The 15781-nt window shown below is 42.2% G+C and overlaps 1 protein-coding gene across 1 annotated transcript in view; it reads left to right on the forward strand.

Annotated features, from left to right (window-relative positions):
* The window catches only part of LOC144754552 (rho guanine nucleotide exchange factor 16-like), a 306705-nt gene that overhangs the window by 114370 nt on the left and 176554 nt on the right, over positions 1-15781 (forward strand). Inside the window, exon 3 of the mRNA XM_078642485.1 lies at positions 12523-12574. Within this exon, the coding sequence (XP_078498611.1) occupies positions 12523-12574 (52 nt within the window). The remainder of the gene's footprint in view (positions 1-12522; positions 12575-15781) is intronic.

Genomic DNA, 15781 nt, shown 5'->3' on the forward strand with positions numbered 1-15781 from the left:
AGTTTTGTACTGCAAAGGTTTTGCAACATGAGTTAAGGTGTCTGTAGTCCAAAACAAGACGATATGAATTATCTGGTTTGGAGACAGGAAACAAAGGATTATTCATTTGTGAGGTGCAAGTTTCAATCACCCCCTGGTATTCAAGTTGATCTAGGATCTCTTTTACCTGTTTTTTAGCTTCTTGCTTAATTGGGTACTGCCTCTGTGCAGTAGGTTGTGATTTTAACTGGATTTTGTGAGGAGGAGAGTCCTCATCCCATCCCACATGGTTTTTATATAATGCAGGAGCTTGGGCTACTGCCCACTTTTTTGCAAGTGTATATTTTTTATGAATTGGAATCTGATTTGAGAAGGCAGGCATAATTATTTCTTCGCCATGAGGGCACTCCCTGACAAACTCTGGTGGCCAGTCTCTTTCAGCTAGAAGGATGTCATAGCCCTTGGAGAGATTATCCCAAAAGAGACCCCTTATTTTCCTAGTCTTATCCCCCTCTATACGCAATGTTATTTCATATATTTTATGAGGTTTGCTAACTCTGGTATCTGCAGTTTCCACCTGAATGTATTCATTCGTGTCCACTGTCTCCAGATGATTCATAAGGATCTTGCGAGCTATGCTCACTTCTGCTGCGCTGTCTAGCATTGTCTGAGCCCATTCTCCGTTTTTCAGCTGTGTCCTCAGTATTCTCGGCATGGTTGATTACTTTACTTTAATACTGGCTACCTTCTTTTTTGGAAACTGTAATTTTTTATTTTGATGAGCAGGTTCCTTGTCTTTGGACTTGACGTGCTCTTCCCTGTGTTCTGACCGTCCTCTTCTTTCCGATTTCTGCGAGGAAGTCTGAAAAGATCGAGAGGGACGTGTATCAATATCTTGATATCTATCAGGTTTTTTTATATTATCCCTATTTCTAAGGTTGTATTTTTTCACAGAGGGCTCCCTTGGGGAGACTTGCGTCCTTGGTCCGGAGATCTTTCTCTCCGCCGAGGAGACCTTCCTCTGGACTGGAATCTTTTTTCTTTGGGAGTGGATTGTTTATTTCCATCCCAGATCTTCTTTTGATCGTTTAGATTATTTTTAATAAACACCTTTTCAGGACTTTCAATAAGTTGGGGTTTTACAGGTATTCCACGCTTGAAGTATTTTAGTAGTTTCATACCAAGAGTTAAAGCAGGTTCTGGACCGTATTCATCTTGAATTTGTTTTAGCATATCTGGTATTACTGACATGGATGGGACACCATCTGTTTTTGTGTAAATGGAAGCAAAGACTGTACCCCAAGTGTCACAGTCCTCCACATGTGGTGCGATTCCCATTGGAAGACAGATAGTCAGAATTCTGTGTTTCTCAACAGAGGTGGTATCAGGGAACACTGCCTCTATTTGAGTGATTTTTTGTGCTAACCAGAATGGAATTTGTTCCCGTTTTGCGGGTACTTTACCTAGACAGGACTGTATGTTCTGTGGTGTAATTTTATTTGTGTTCCCCTGATGAGGGATCAGCTGTGGAAATTTAATCGATGGTTGGACTGTTGAAGTCCGCATTACATATTGGACTAATTGTCTATGTATTTTAATTAATTGTTTCAGCTGTGCTAAAAGATCTGGTGCAGGCATTTCTTCAATTTCTGGATGTGGTGTGTATCCGGCCAGGACCGGCCACGTTGCTCCTGGTCTACCTAGTGGACCGAGCCTGGTGATGTGATTATTAAGTTTTAGGGCGGCATTAAACCAGAGCAGGTGCTCTTGGTATTTGAGTGGTATTTCCACCTCCTCGAAAGGAGTGTACTCATTAGGAGGTTCCTCTATTTTATAATAGTGGAAGTCCTTTGTTACAGCGTTTGCTGCTGGAAAGTTTATCCATGAATAGAATACCTCTGTCTGCCGATATTCGTGTGCCTCAATTACGAATATGACTGTACCACCTCTCGGTGTCAGCCCATTTTCTATAAGTTTTAAAGTTATAGATTTTCTTATGTTGACCGGGATGAGTATTGCATCCGGGTCTTGGTGTAGGAGACTATTGTCATCCGCTAGGAGTTGAGCTGCTATTCTAGCTGTCTCTCTTTCTACTTCATTGTCTGACATTTTACTGACAAGAAGATTTTGTTTATTTGCAGATCAGGTTTCTATGGAAACAAAGATTAGATGCACAATATTTTGGAACAGTGTATCCTTCAACGTTGAATAAACCAAGAACCATACATAGGAGTCTCCTCCTACGAAGTTTGGCGGATATAACCTTTCACCCACTCCAGACGTCTTTGGAGTATTATGGGGAAAAAGGGGTCTGTGTGAAAAAGCACGACTGAGTTACTCTAATGTCTTACGTTAGATTTATCGCCTAACCAAACCGTTGGGCGCCATGTAGTGTAGTTCCTATTATCCCAATAGGCTCTGCGCATTGGAATAATATCTTCAATAGTATAGACGTAGGACAGAGGTTAACTAGGTCTTCTACTGACGATATTAGACTTAAAGTTTAGTGTTTGCCAGCTAGCTCAGAGTTCACTAGAAACTTTCTCGAATAGACAAGGAGGAGTTTAACCTCCATGGATAGACAAGAAGGGATTTAGTTTCTGACAACCATAGAACATGACAACTTTGCTCTCCCCTAATCAAGAGTATATCTCTAGAGTCGTGTGAAAACAAAAGACAACTTATTTTACTCAGTCAGTTCAGTGCATTCTTAGTTTCACCAGATTGTAGAGAAAATGAAGAGATGGGCGTGTTCAATAAAAGATGTTATTTATTGATCAGTCTCTTTTCTCATACAAGAGAAATTAATCGCTATTATTGCAATACTTATTGTTAAGTAAAGTGCATACAGTAAAAACAGAATTATAAAATAATACTGTAAAAGCATTGATATGGTTTCTTAGCCATATGATACTTAAAATGGATAAAATAGATACATACATATATACATTGACTAATCGTACTCAACTGGTGCTTCTAACTACGCCTACCCCAATGTACCTGACCTAAGCCTAATACGTGGGCGGGAGTAGATAAGTAGCAGTTTAAGTTAAGTTTGCTTTGCCAAGGATCTGCTTCAAGAATTCTCTGCAAGGGGTTATTCAGTTCAGTACCTGGGATTTAGAAGGCTGGAGGGCTGGTATCTCTATCTCAGGGCTTGATATCCCAGCTGCCTGCAAGGGCGGCTGGAAGCGCCGGAGCTGGATTTCTCGGCAGGAGAAAAGGCAGCGTCTCTTTCTCAGCGCGTCAGAAAGGAGGGGCAGCGTCTGTGGGCTTCGCTGTCTGCTGGGCTCCTCGGCAAGTCTCGCTGCTCCAATCTTGTCACCACCTCGTGTGTTTGCTTAAGGCAATGTCGGTATTATTTATACCTGAAAGGTGCCGAGATTGACGTAAGGATGGACATAAATACGTCAATAAGGATGTCATAAGAACTGCTCGTTCGCACATTCTTTACTGAAGTTCTCGGCTAAATCAAAACAATGGCTGCGGGGATTTCCCAGGTCGCTGTAGGTTTGATTTGTTTTGAGAACTCCGTATGCCTATTAGGGGGCTGGAGAAATAGTGCTTGCCTAATGAGATGGCATGCGCTATGACCTAATCAGATAACGGGCTTCTGTGCCGTTGTATGGCTAATCAGATAACGGGTTTTTGTGCAGTTGAATGGCTGCTAGTTAATTATTAACCAGACAAGGGTCAGAAATAGGGGGATCGATACAGTACCCATAGTAAATACATCACAAAACTGGGGGGTATTTAATTTTCTGGCTACGCCCTTAGGGGCTCATTAGGATGGCGGACGGACCTGCGTCCGTCCGCCACCCTAGAGGAGGAGGGACCGTCCGCAGGGGCAGCGGCGGTCCCTCCAGTGCAATTAGGATGTGACCGCCAGCCTGGTGGTCACATCCTCAATATTTAACATTGCGGTGGGTGCTGCTTGAAGCAGCACCCGCCGCAAGGTTGAATATGCATGCTTAGCATTTGCATGCACAAAGCGGCAGGCACCGCGTGGTGCCTGCCGCTTCGTGCACGCAAATGCAGGGGGGGTACCATAGGTACCCCCCATGTGCATCCCCCCCCCCAATCACCCTAGGGGCCCGCAACGGGCCCCCAAATAAATCACCGTATGCCTTTCCACGGCGGAAAATCCACTGCGGAAAGGCATCTGTTTTCCGCCATCCTAATATGGCTGGCGGTGTCTGATAGACACCGCCAGCCATGTTAGAGCTTTTCCGCCGCGGTCGGAAGGCGACCGCGGCGGAAAAGCTGCGGACCGATTTTGAGACCCACCGCCATCTTAATTTGGCAGTGGGTCTTTTGTGCCTCCCCAGCGGTTTTCCCGCATCCTCCGGGCCGGCGGTGGCTTCTGCCGGCCCGGAGGATGCGGGAAAACCACGATCGTAATGTGCCCCTTAGTGAGGGGGATGGTGACGTGAATGAGATGCAAGAAAATAACTAGAGAAGGAGTGAGTGAAAAGAGGGTGCTGATGAGGTGTGAGATGTGGAGATGGAGTATTGCATAAAGATGTGGGTAGAAAAGGATATAATAAGTATCTAACAGAAACACTGCAGAGGAAAATGTGTTGTGAAGGGGAGAACAAGAGAGATTGAGGGCCTCTGATTACCTCAATTCCTTCCACAGACCGTAGTAATGTTTAATTCGCTGTATCATATTTTCAGAATTGAAACATTTTCATTTTATATTATTCACAACAAAACTATTGTTGTTTCTTTATCTGACACCTGCTAACAAGCATTGGCAAAGCCAATCCCTCTGGCTTGTTTTAGGCACGTCTGTTATTGTGTGATATGTCTTGATGCAATAACAGAAAGCTCATGCTCATGCCTAAAAAATACTGCCTGGGTGGCTCACTGTGGGAAGCATAGGATTTTAGTTTGTGTTTTAAGCTAATCCCTTAGGTATATAGGCTACACTGCTTGGAAAGGATTCCTGGTTACTCTTTGACCATATCCCTTTTGGAGACTCACCCACCTTTCTAACCCCCAGAAAGACTTGGCCGTGTTTCATTCACTCTTGAAGATTCCAAGCATACCATGTGGCCATAATCTTAACACAGCACTACCTCTGTTACCTTCAGTCAACCATGCATGCTTGGTGGCCACACTCTTCTAGTAGCTATGCCTCATTCACAAGTGCCTCGCAGGAACAGCGGTCTGGCCGAGCAGTGAGGGATTTAATATCATCTTCATCCACCCTTTGTCCTATTTGTGGAGAAGCGTTCCTTGGTCAACCGAAATTGGGGATAAGGATTTTTGAGAGGCTATTGGTCACTTCCTCTCATGGGAGCAACCCTTATGTTTTTTTCTGGATGCAATCTCCTCTTGGTAATGCCCCGCTAGAACCCTCGCCATCCGAGTTCCTGAGGGATCTGGCCCAGAGCATAGTGTAAGTGTGTAAATACGTTGGTAAAATTTTGATGTATCTCACTTTTTCAGTACAGGGAGAGATACTTTACTATTATGCTTTCTGAAGGAGATTAGAACACATACAAGGTAAACAAAGAACTAAATCTTTGAAACTTGTAAAACCCCAAAAAGTTTCAAACGTTTATTCACTTAGTTATGTATTTAACGGCAACAACATTTCAAACAGAAATAGTGTCCACAGGGACAGTAACCCCACATAGCATGAACGATTAGATGGTTAAAGTCCAAGTGTACTACAGTAATTAAGGTAAGGCATAAAGTGATTGATTAACACTGAAAACAAACAATATTTGTACCACTTAGCTCTAACAACAAACTCAACTAAAATGTAAATATTCAACATGGGTCAGTGAGGGGCAGTAGGAATTCCACTTGCAGGAGACACTTTAGGGTCGATGTAAACTTGCCAACTGAAAGGTAAGCTCGGCTAGCACCGAGAATCAGTCTAGAGGTCCTAGAAGGTAAAATGACGTCATGATTATAAAAAAAATACAGAAATTATTACACGAAGCACAAAAAACATAGTTCACTACGTTATTTGTTGAAGTGTAGGGTTATGTTCTTTGTATTGTTTGTCAGTGTTACAATTGCAAGAGAGCAGATGATTTCCACTTACTGCAGGTGACGCATATCTTTACCTTTCTGGATATTCGAGTAGTACTTCATATTTTCCTGGCAAGAACGTTTATAGCAACACACAATCCATTGTTCTTCTCTTTAATATGCTCCGAGGCATTCTGACATTCTTATCACTTGCTCACTTCTTTATTTCTTTATTTTTCCGGTTTTATGTAGATGATACCAGACCCAATGGTGAGCAGACCACCACGTATACATAGGTTCCAAGGTGGCATAGAAATATGCAATTTTGCATAATGGAGTTTGCTGGAGCTAGGATCAAACATATAAAACACATGTGGGATATATGTATTGTAAGATTATAATAAGTTAATACAATGTTTTGGGTTTAAAACGGTCATCGGTCAGTGAAATGTTATCTTTAGCAGTTCTTGTGTTGAAATGGTGTTGAAATATAAGCATGCCTATTTTGTCAAAATTTTTATATACCTTAAGTTACTGTCTATAAGATCCTTGATAATCCCTCTCATTCCATGCCTTTTGGCCTTACCTTCCATCTTGTGCTGCTACTCAGAATTACTGTGCCGTAAGTGCATAACCAAACATGACTTTGAAGCTTACCCCTAGACCTTGCTCTTATGCCTTGAGATTTGCACCTTTGACTGACTGCAGGTGTGACCATTGCACAGAGACATTGATGTAAATTAGCAGTGGCTATTGCTACCCTTGGCTTGCAGTTGTATACCTCTTGCACCGCCATTGCTAGTCCAGGTTTTCGCCTCTCCGGGATCACAAATGCAAAAGCAGATACTAAAAATTAACTTACTTTCTGTATTTTACACTCCTTGCCCTTCCTACTAGCCCTCAGCATCAAACCAGAGGTGGTTGTGGTGCTAATGGTGTGATAAAGCACCAACACTGTGACATTATTGGGAAAAGGCCATTATGCACCCGAGAGCAGTAGTTATTAAGGCCTACTTCTGGCTTGTCCAGAGGATATTCTTCAACCCACCCAAACTCTACGCAGCAGGAAGAGCACCCTGCCTTCAGTGTTTTGGAGCTGTACAAGAATGCTACATATGACAAAGGCCGCACAATGATGCATACTTTTTTATTGGGGTCACAGGCGTGCTTTAAAATGTTTGAAGTAGGATTTGACTTCATTGCCAAGAGTGGCCATGTTGGGTCTCCAAGTGCAGCCAAGACACCTCAAGCCATTGACAACATTGCATTTATTGGTTGTGGGTAAGGACATCGTGCACAATTGAGGTAGCCAGGAGGCCTCAGATGTGAAAATATATTGCAGTGGCATGGATGTTTGAAAAGCAGTTGAGAGAGTGGTAAACGGTACCAAAGGCAGCCAAAGAAGTGTGGCCCACATGGATGAAGGTCTCTGGCCTTTCATAGGTGCGTTGTAGTCCTGAGGAAAGCCCTTCTAGAGGCTCCCATTTAGGATGTTTTTTGGGGTGTAGACATTATCTTGAGCATTTCCAGTACAATTAAAGTTGAGGACATATTTAGGGCAGCATGCTGATGCGCTGAGTTTTGTGTGTTTTAAATTTTATTTTATTAACTATGTTGTGAGGTTTGTTGGTTGTTTATGAAAAGAAAACCACTACAGTGAAATAGGTTATATTAAAAAATCGGATCCTTTATCAGTAGCTCAATGAGTATGTGTAAATTGGTGACTTTACCGCACATAAAAATAAGTCCTCTCCTTCACACTCAAAGCGTCAGTTGTTACACTAGGTCATCACTGCAGATGAATCGCTTGCAACCTGTACAAAAAAAGTCATAGAGACGTATGAGAGAAAGAGAACAAAAAAATCTTCTATCCTAAAAAAACAACACACAGTTTAACAAATGTGTTGACAAATATGATTGCCGACATCTTCTGAGTTTGCTGCAGTTGTTAAATCAGCCGTCTCACAAAGCTGGAAAGCGGCCAGAGGTGAGATTTTCAAGGCAAAGAAACCGGAAATAATTGTAGAGATACCTGTTATACTAACAGGGAAAAAAATTGATGTGCAGCCTTGGCCCCAGATTTGTGGCAGAACCGGCCTCGTGTGTAGCGCCATTTGCAAAATAGATGTAAGAATGCATGTCTTTGATAAATGCCACAGCCTGTGTAGCAGGACACGTCTCAACTCCGCAGCCTGGTTAAAAGGACACCAAACCACTGGCGTGTCTTGTCGGAGTGGTCAAAGCAAGCACTTTAGTACAGCCTATAAGAGTGATCACACAGGACCCAACATCATAGTTTACAGAAAGGATCAAAGAGGGCTTGATACAACTTATAGGGCTGGTTCAAGAGGACCCAGTCTCAGAGGTTATAGGTGCGATCAAACAAGACCCACCATCCTAGCTTATAGGATTGGCCAGAGAGTGTCAAGCCTAATAGGGTATACAACTGGTCATTGACAGCCCAGTCGCATAGTTTATAGGATTGGTGAGAGAGGGTGCAGTGAGCGTGTCAGACTCATTAAAGCAGCCAGTGCATAGGGATGTAGTACTATTAAATGGAGCCCAGTGAGTTGGACGGGCTGGTTAAAGAAGGTGCAGATACCTACCATTCAGGACCGGTCAGTTTGGGCCCTATGTCACATTTATAACACATGCCAAAAAGAGCCCACAGAAGTAGCTTGTAGGACTGATCAAAAAAATCACAGTCCAGAAACTTCTAGAAGAAGACCATGTATTGTTTGAATAATAAAAACATTCACAATATCCAATTACAATGTAAAAAATAACGAGCAGACAGAAAAAGAAAACAAACATCTGCCCTGGATCATTCCACAGATTCTAAAAAAAAAACGTTATGTGCCAGAAGCAATCACACAAAGAGGTTTTCCCACTCCGCCTTCCACATAGCGTGCGAGTTCCGAGGAGAGGAGTTTTTTCCTTGCTCGCCAACGTTAAGTTGACGAGCGCGAGCGAGGAAAATCTTACTCCAGACCACCTCCTTGCGAGATTTTAAAATGCGGGCGGTCACAGGTGCCCGCTACCTCTTGCAATGAGAAACCTTCAATTCACGTTGAGGAAGCTGCCACTCGAGTAGAACATCTACTTGAGTGGCAGAAAGAAGCAGCGCCCTCGTGCGCAATGCATGCTGATTCACGCTGATTTTCCAGCGTAGGACAAACACCCATCGCTAAAAATTGGCGTGACCTAATACACTTCGTCGCTTGCGGAACTCCACGTAGTCCGATGGAGTTTTTGGGTCAGTTTGCAGAGTCCCGCAGACTCCGCCCAGGCCTGCTCTTGGCAGTAATGTACAACAAGCACTGCCCAAGCCAATCGGCCTCACCTTTTAGACCTATTGGCTTTTGCCAATGCTATTTGCTGATGCAGTTTAGTATCGTTAAAAAACATAAAGCATGATAAAGCAGCATCTGTTGGTGGTCGAGCCATTCTCAAGGTGCCATTTTCTTCTTCTTTTTGTTACATTTTTTTACTTGAACATTTGAGATGGCAGGCATCACATAGATCGGCCAATATGAAAGCGGTTTTGTGGAGTGCTGGCAGCAATTTGCCACCTAGCCCTTCATAAATATGTATATATCTTTCTTTCTAAAAAGAACGGCTGGGAGGGAAAGGAGGAGAGGGTGCAGGGTGACTGCTCTATGGATTAGGCAATGGGAGGGCAGCAAGAGGGAGAAAGCAACATGTGGGAGTGGCGAGAAACACAGAATTGAGACAAACATTGGGGCGACTGAGGGAGAAGAACACGAGAGAAAGCTGCTGCAAGAGAGAGAGAAAACAAACACAGGGTGAGGGAGGGAGAAGACAAACATACAAGAGTGAGATAGCTGGAAAACACATGCACTCTAATTGAGTGCTTAACCCAAAAGAAAATAAATTGTTGCCTAAAGTGTGCAGTGGATGTACACAAGCCCTCAAGAGGATGGTAAACAGGCTATGCTCTAGTGGCCTGACAAACACAAGATGGACAAAGAAAGCAGTTGTTTAAGAAGCAAAAGAGAGTGAAAGTACAGCCAACCAATGTAAAGCAATGGACAGGCTCTAACCCTCGATAGGTATTTTGCAACCATACAGCTTGCGGTGTCACATAAGCTTGTCGTAAAATATGGAAAGGTGTTTGTAGGGGGCAGCAGGAGGGGAGCCGGGAGCGACCTAAAAAGGTGTTTCTATATCATCTGAGGCACAGTGGCTTAAAACACTAAAGTTTTGTACAGTGTTTTTTTTATCAATGTCCATGTTAAAATACAATAAAACTTGGGTAGCATGCATAGAACATTTTGAAAACTTTTTTAACTTGCATTCTATGCTACAGTCTTTGCCATTCCTCGTAATGCAGGCAAATATGCTGCTTAATTGACGGTGCCTTTCTGCATAATGTAGCCTATATGCAGACGGTGTTTCTGTGACCGTAGTCGTTTTTTGTGTAACTACCTGTTTGCTACATGTGTAACAAAAATCTTCATTTGCTGTGTTACTTGTAGATTTCAACAAAAGAAAACGTATAATTTGTATAGCGCTTTCTTACTCCCGACAATGCACCAAAGTGCTTTTTGGATGGTCATATAAGAACCTGCCTGGATAGTAATGCATGGTTTGTACAGGGTTGATTCAAGGTGCAGCCTAAAAGTAGTATGGTATTTTGATTACTGTCTGTATTAAATCAAAATATGTTAATAGTGTTCAGTGAGTGTCTCACAGCTACCCACACTTTGTAAAAGTTAACTAGTCCTCTTTCATCACTTGATTGCTCACTTTAGAAAGTAAAGAGGTAAGCCCTTAGCCAAGATAGTGTTAATATCCACAATAGATTACTCGAGGAAGGTTTTTTTTCTGCAGCAGGAAATGAAGCCCAGAATTTTAAAATGTAAATCAAACCATGTGGAAAATCCAACTGCTTCATAGCCATAAAAATGTTTTGTTTCACCTTCCATGTAAATTCATGTTTTCTTCACAGACATCTCAAAGCGGCGATTATTTCAAGGCTTCGGAGTTTAGAAGAATCTCAAATGCTTTCATCTATTTTGTGTTCTGTCATCTTGAATATTAAATTGCCCTTTAATGACACACTTGGACAATAAATATGAAATGTGCAGTGCAGTTGTGCAGGGATGTTTCTTGTTTCAAAGAAACGCTTCCATTTAGCATAGGCAAGAAATAAGGGATACACCTCTTATTACAATAATGTGTACTTGTTGCTAGTATTTTGCACGACACAGGCTGTGTTTTGCACACATTATTTAACCTTGCGAGGCAGCAAGGACAGTGTTAATATAATGGTGTTATTGTGCTTTGGTGAACGACAAAATAATTACTTTATGGTAAATAACTTTTTCAATAGGAACTGCTGAATGGAAGTAGGTTTTTCTTCTTCTTAAGAACCCTATGTATTTTGCATACTTATAGTTTGGATTCTTTTGGCATCAGCGTGGGTTAAAATGCTAAAACAAAGTGGACGAGAAAGCCACATTATGCACTGCATAGTTTACTCAAGCCTGTCGCATAAGTTGCTCTCCGCTGCCCCGTAATTCCAGTGGCTTTGCCTTATGTGAACAAACACAAACTCATATTGTCACTGGAGCCTACAACTGGGGCATGGCCAGGCCTGAATCCAAGCCTTGACTAACTAGGACCCTAGTAGGAGAACTGGGTTCTAGGTTCTGATAACCCCAGTGACACAGTATGTGCTTTGTCTCAATTCTTTCTGTATTGGTTGTATTAAGTGTGACTGAGTAGCCGCTAGGAAACTCTCCCCCAGATCCATCATGCTCCTCTTTTGCGAGTCCTTAATAGCGATTATTAAGGAATCGCTATTAAAGACTCGCAAAACGGGATGCATGTAGAAATCGCAAAATTTATAGCGATTTCTACTGCTTCCTTATTTGCGATTCGCTAGTTGCTAATCGCAAATAAGCAATGACTCCCCATTCATTCCTATGGCAGGCCCATAGGAATGAATGGGGAATGGGGAGTCATTCCTTATTTGCGATTAGCAATTAGTGAATCGCAAATAAGGAAGCGATTTCAAGGGTGCCAGGGTGTCCAAAGGACACCCTGTAGCACCCCTGAAATGGTGATTTACACTGGTGTTGCGCACACACATGTCCCAAGGACGTGTGTGTGTGTAACATCCAACTTAGAAAAATGCACTTTAGTGCATTTTTCTAAGTTTTCGCTATTTACCACGAAGTCACACTTCGCTGTAAATAGCGGCCCAAGATTGCGAATTTGCAATTCTAAAATGGTTCATGAATTGCATTTAAGGAATCTCAAATAGAGATTCCTTAAATGCAATTCCTCGCAATTTAGCGATTTCAAAATTTGCGATTTTTGCATTTGGGATGATGAATCCCAAATGCAAAAAAAGCGCTCGCAAAGGGCCAGATTCGCAGAATCTGGCCCTTTGCGAGCCGATTTTGGCTTCATGAATCTGGCTGTCTGTCCCCTGATATGGACCTCAAAACTGTGAGAAACATAATTTCTCTTTTTCACATTAAAGCTGTTAGAACACAAACCATTCATTTATTTCATTTTTTTCAGAGAACCTTTGGAAAGAAGAAGATGCAGCGACATGCGGGCTCCTTTAAGGATGGTAAGTGTCTAGGAGAAGCTTGAAAAGTGACCCATGGGAAACCAGTTAAAGGAACAGGAGTGTGAGAAACTTGTAAACTGCAACACCCGCCAACTGGCACTCCTCTGAGGATTTTCACGCTTAGCAGCATGGTCTTTTTTGTTGCTATTATATTCTGTTATTGGACATTTGTACTGTGCAGAAGTATCTCACCAAGGCGTGATATTGAACTGGGTGCCCTTTTCATGCAGCTCTGGAATTTTTATCTATGGGTTGCGTGTGGTGGTTTGAATGGTCAGTAAAGACTTGTGAAGTGTTTTGTTTGTTAGTGGATTATGTGGCCTTGTACGAGATGGAGGGATGCAAGTGATGTAGAAGGATATTGTATGTCTTTAAAAAAAATACTAATTGAATATAAACTTATATAGAAAGAACAACTGAACCAAGCAAAGTAACAAGTTAGTGTTTAACATGCACAGTGCATTCTTGTCCAGGGCAATTTGTAATAATAAATGTAGCAAGGGATATGCATAATAGCTCTTTAGAAATAAAATACAGCTCGGCTTACAGAATACCCATCACTTCAGTAGCCCGGGCCAGGCATGTACCTTACACTAGAGTACCCCAATGAAACTCTCCATATCACTTTCTCCACCAATGTTGCATGTCCCTCCCAGTCACACAGCTCTTTTCTTTTCCAAGTCCTTTGGGGTCCTTTCATTGGACATCAAAGTTCTGGCCCTACTTGAACATTCCGTTAAATGCAGTGGTATGAAAAGATCATTTGGAGGATCATAGCTGTAAACTGCATTAAATAAAATAATGTTTAAAAAAATTGATGCCGATACTTAAGGCACGACTGAGAAATTAGCCATCATGGGAATGTCAAGTTAATATATTATTTTACCTGGCATTAACCCCGTCCTCGACTATAACACATAAACGTAGAATTGTATGCCTTGGGTGCTTGGAAGCAGTTTCCAAATAGAAAGTTCTGCCCTAGAAAATACAGCTCTTGGCTAGCTATGTGTGGTGTAAAAATGTCCAACTCTGAATCTACAATACATTTCCAGGTAAGTTTCTGATGTGGCAACTCAAACACAAAGATTGTTAAATGGACTCACGATGTAGTTGCTTATTATAATTTTTTTAAGTTCATATGTGCCTTTAGGAGATATGTTTCAGACTTATCTTTCTAACTTCCCAAACAGCAAAGTACACTTCCCTGCTACAGTAACTAGGGCACTGAACCGCATAATGAACCATCATGTGCCCTAAACCTATTCTGAACATGTTTTCTGAGGCCTCCTGTACTTGAGGTTTGCCGGATTTAAATAAAATATGCTTAAAGAGGGGTCTTTGCAGGTTCATTTATACTGCTGAGATCTATTGACAAACACCCCCTGCACTTTCTTTTTTTTGTGGAGCTTTATATAGCGCAAACTAGACCCGAAGGCATCAGAGCGCTTTATATGAGCACCAGTTATGTTAAGGATGGACACATTTATTTTTGTTGGGCACGGGGAGATTAAGTGATTTGCCCAGAATCACAGAATGTTGAGTGTCTCTGTTGAGACTCGATCCCGGTTCCTCAGCTCCAAGGTCGACCACCCTAGCCGTTAGGCCACATTCTCTCCCCTACATGATCAGTCCCTTAAAAATGGACGAGTCCATGGCATGGAGCAAGGAGTTTTTGTAGGTAAATGTCATTGATGCCCATTGCTTGCTTACATGCTTCTGTCCTGGAGCTTGTTCCAGGTTGCTGTGGTATCTTGTGGCATAAGGCTTAGTTTAGAATAGGTGACATAATGAATGACCTTGTCTTCTTATTTAATTCATAAGTGACCAGGTTATGTAGTTTGACTTCTCATCAGTGGATGCAGAGCTCACTTATGAAGAGGTACCCTAATCCTGCTCAGTGAATTTAACACTTATCTTTCTCACTGAAGTTACTTCCAAAGTTCAACTCCCTTTCAATCACTTATGATTCAGGCCACCAGTCAACTAGAAGTTAGATTCAGGCTTCAAAATTCATGAACCACTTAAATTGTTTTTGCAGGACTGCTACTGATTGTTGCCTAGTCAAACCCCCATAGCACCGTATTCATTCATAAGGCAATTTATATATATATATATATATATATATATATATATATATATATATATATATATATATATATGCGATGAGGATTTTCGATATATAAGGTCTGGGGCTCCTTGCGAGGCAACGTGGTGTTGGTGATATATATATATATATATATATATATATATATATATATATATATATATATATATGTGTGTGTGTGTACATATATATATATATATATATATATATATATCACCAACACCACGTTGCCTCGCAAGGAGCCCCAGACCTTATATATCGAAAATCCTCATCGCATATACTTCCTGGTGGAAAGAAATTAGCCCGGACCACGGTATGCATAACTTTTCTTCTTTATTGGAGTTAGTCCGCTATAACGCATTTCGGCTGTTGCTGGCCTTGATCACATCACCTATAGGCCCATGCCCACTCCTCCCCTCGCAGTTGCCTGCCCGACCGGAAGTGACATCACGATGTTGCCCCGGAAGTGCTTCAAGCTGTAGTCACGCCCAATCCTTTGAAGAGGAACCACGAGGGCGTGGTCGGGTTCCCGGGGGGCCGCGTCCTAATGGCGCGCTTCTTTATAGTTCACGCTTTTCCAAATACCAAAGAGATGGTTCTGGTCTGAATTACAAGCAGAATAATATAGCCTCAGATGTCAGTGACATGGCAGCCGTCCCGTAACCCGGCTTGCATTAAATTGCTGCTGCTTCTTTGATATAGAGTCCAATCAGCTGGTGCCAGACTTCTCTGTTGGCCAATCATCTTCTGAATCTAAATTCAGTGGTCTCCTCCTGATTTGTGTAGAATCCTGAGAGATGAGACCAAAACTCATGTAAAGAGAGCGGCATAAAGTCCAGGGTGGACACCGTCCAGACTGTCAAGAAGTTGTGCACCACTGAAATATGCTGAACTCGTCCTGGTGTAATGTTCACACACAGGTACACATTCAGCAGAGCCTGCAGATGCTCTGCTTTTGTTCTGAGCAGCACTGTGCAGGTAGTGGGGAGAGAGTTTTGGTATTTTAAATTCGAGCTGCGCATTAACCAATGGCCGAAGTTAAGGGGCCCTCAGGCCATTTTTTTGTTTGAGTATCTTGGCTGGGGCAATCTGGAGTCTCACAC

The sequence above is a fragment of the Lissotriton helveticus genome, chromosome 5_1 (assembly GCF_964261635.1).
Source record: "Lissotriton helveticus chromosome 5_1, aLisHel1.1, whole genome shotgun sequence".
NCBI lineage: Eukaryota > Metazoa > Chordata > Amphibia > Caudata > Salamandridae > Lissotriton > Lissotriton helveticus.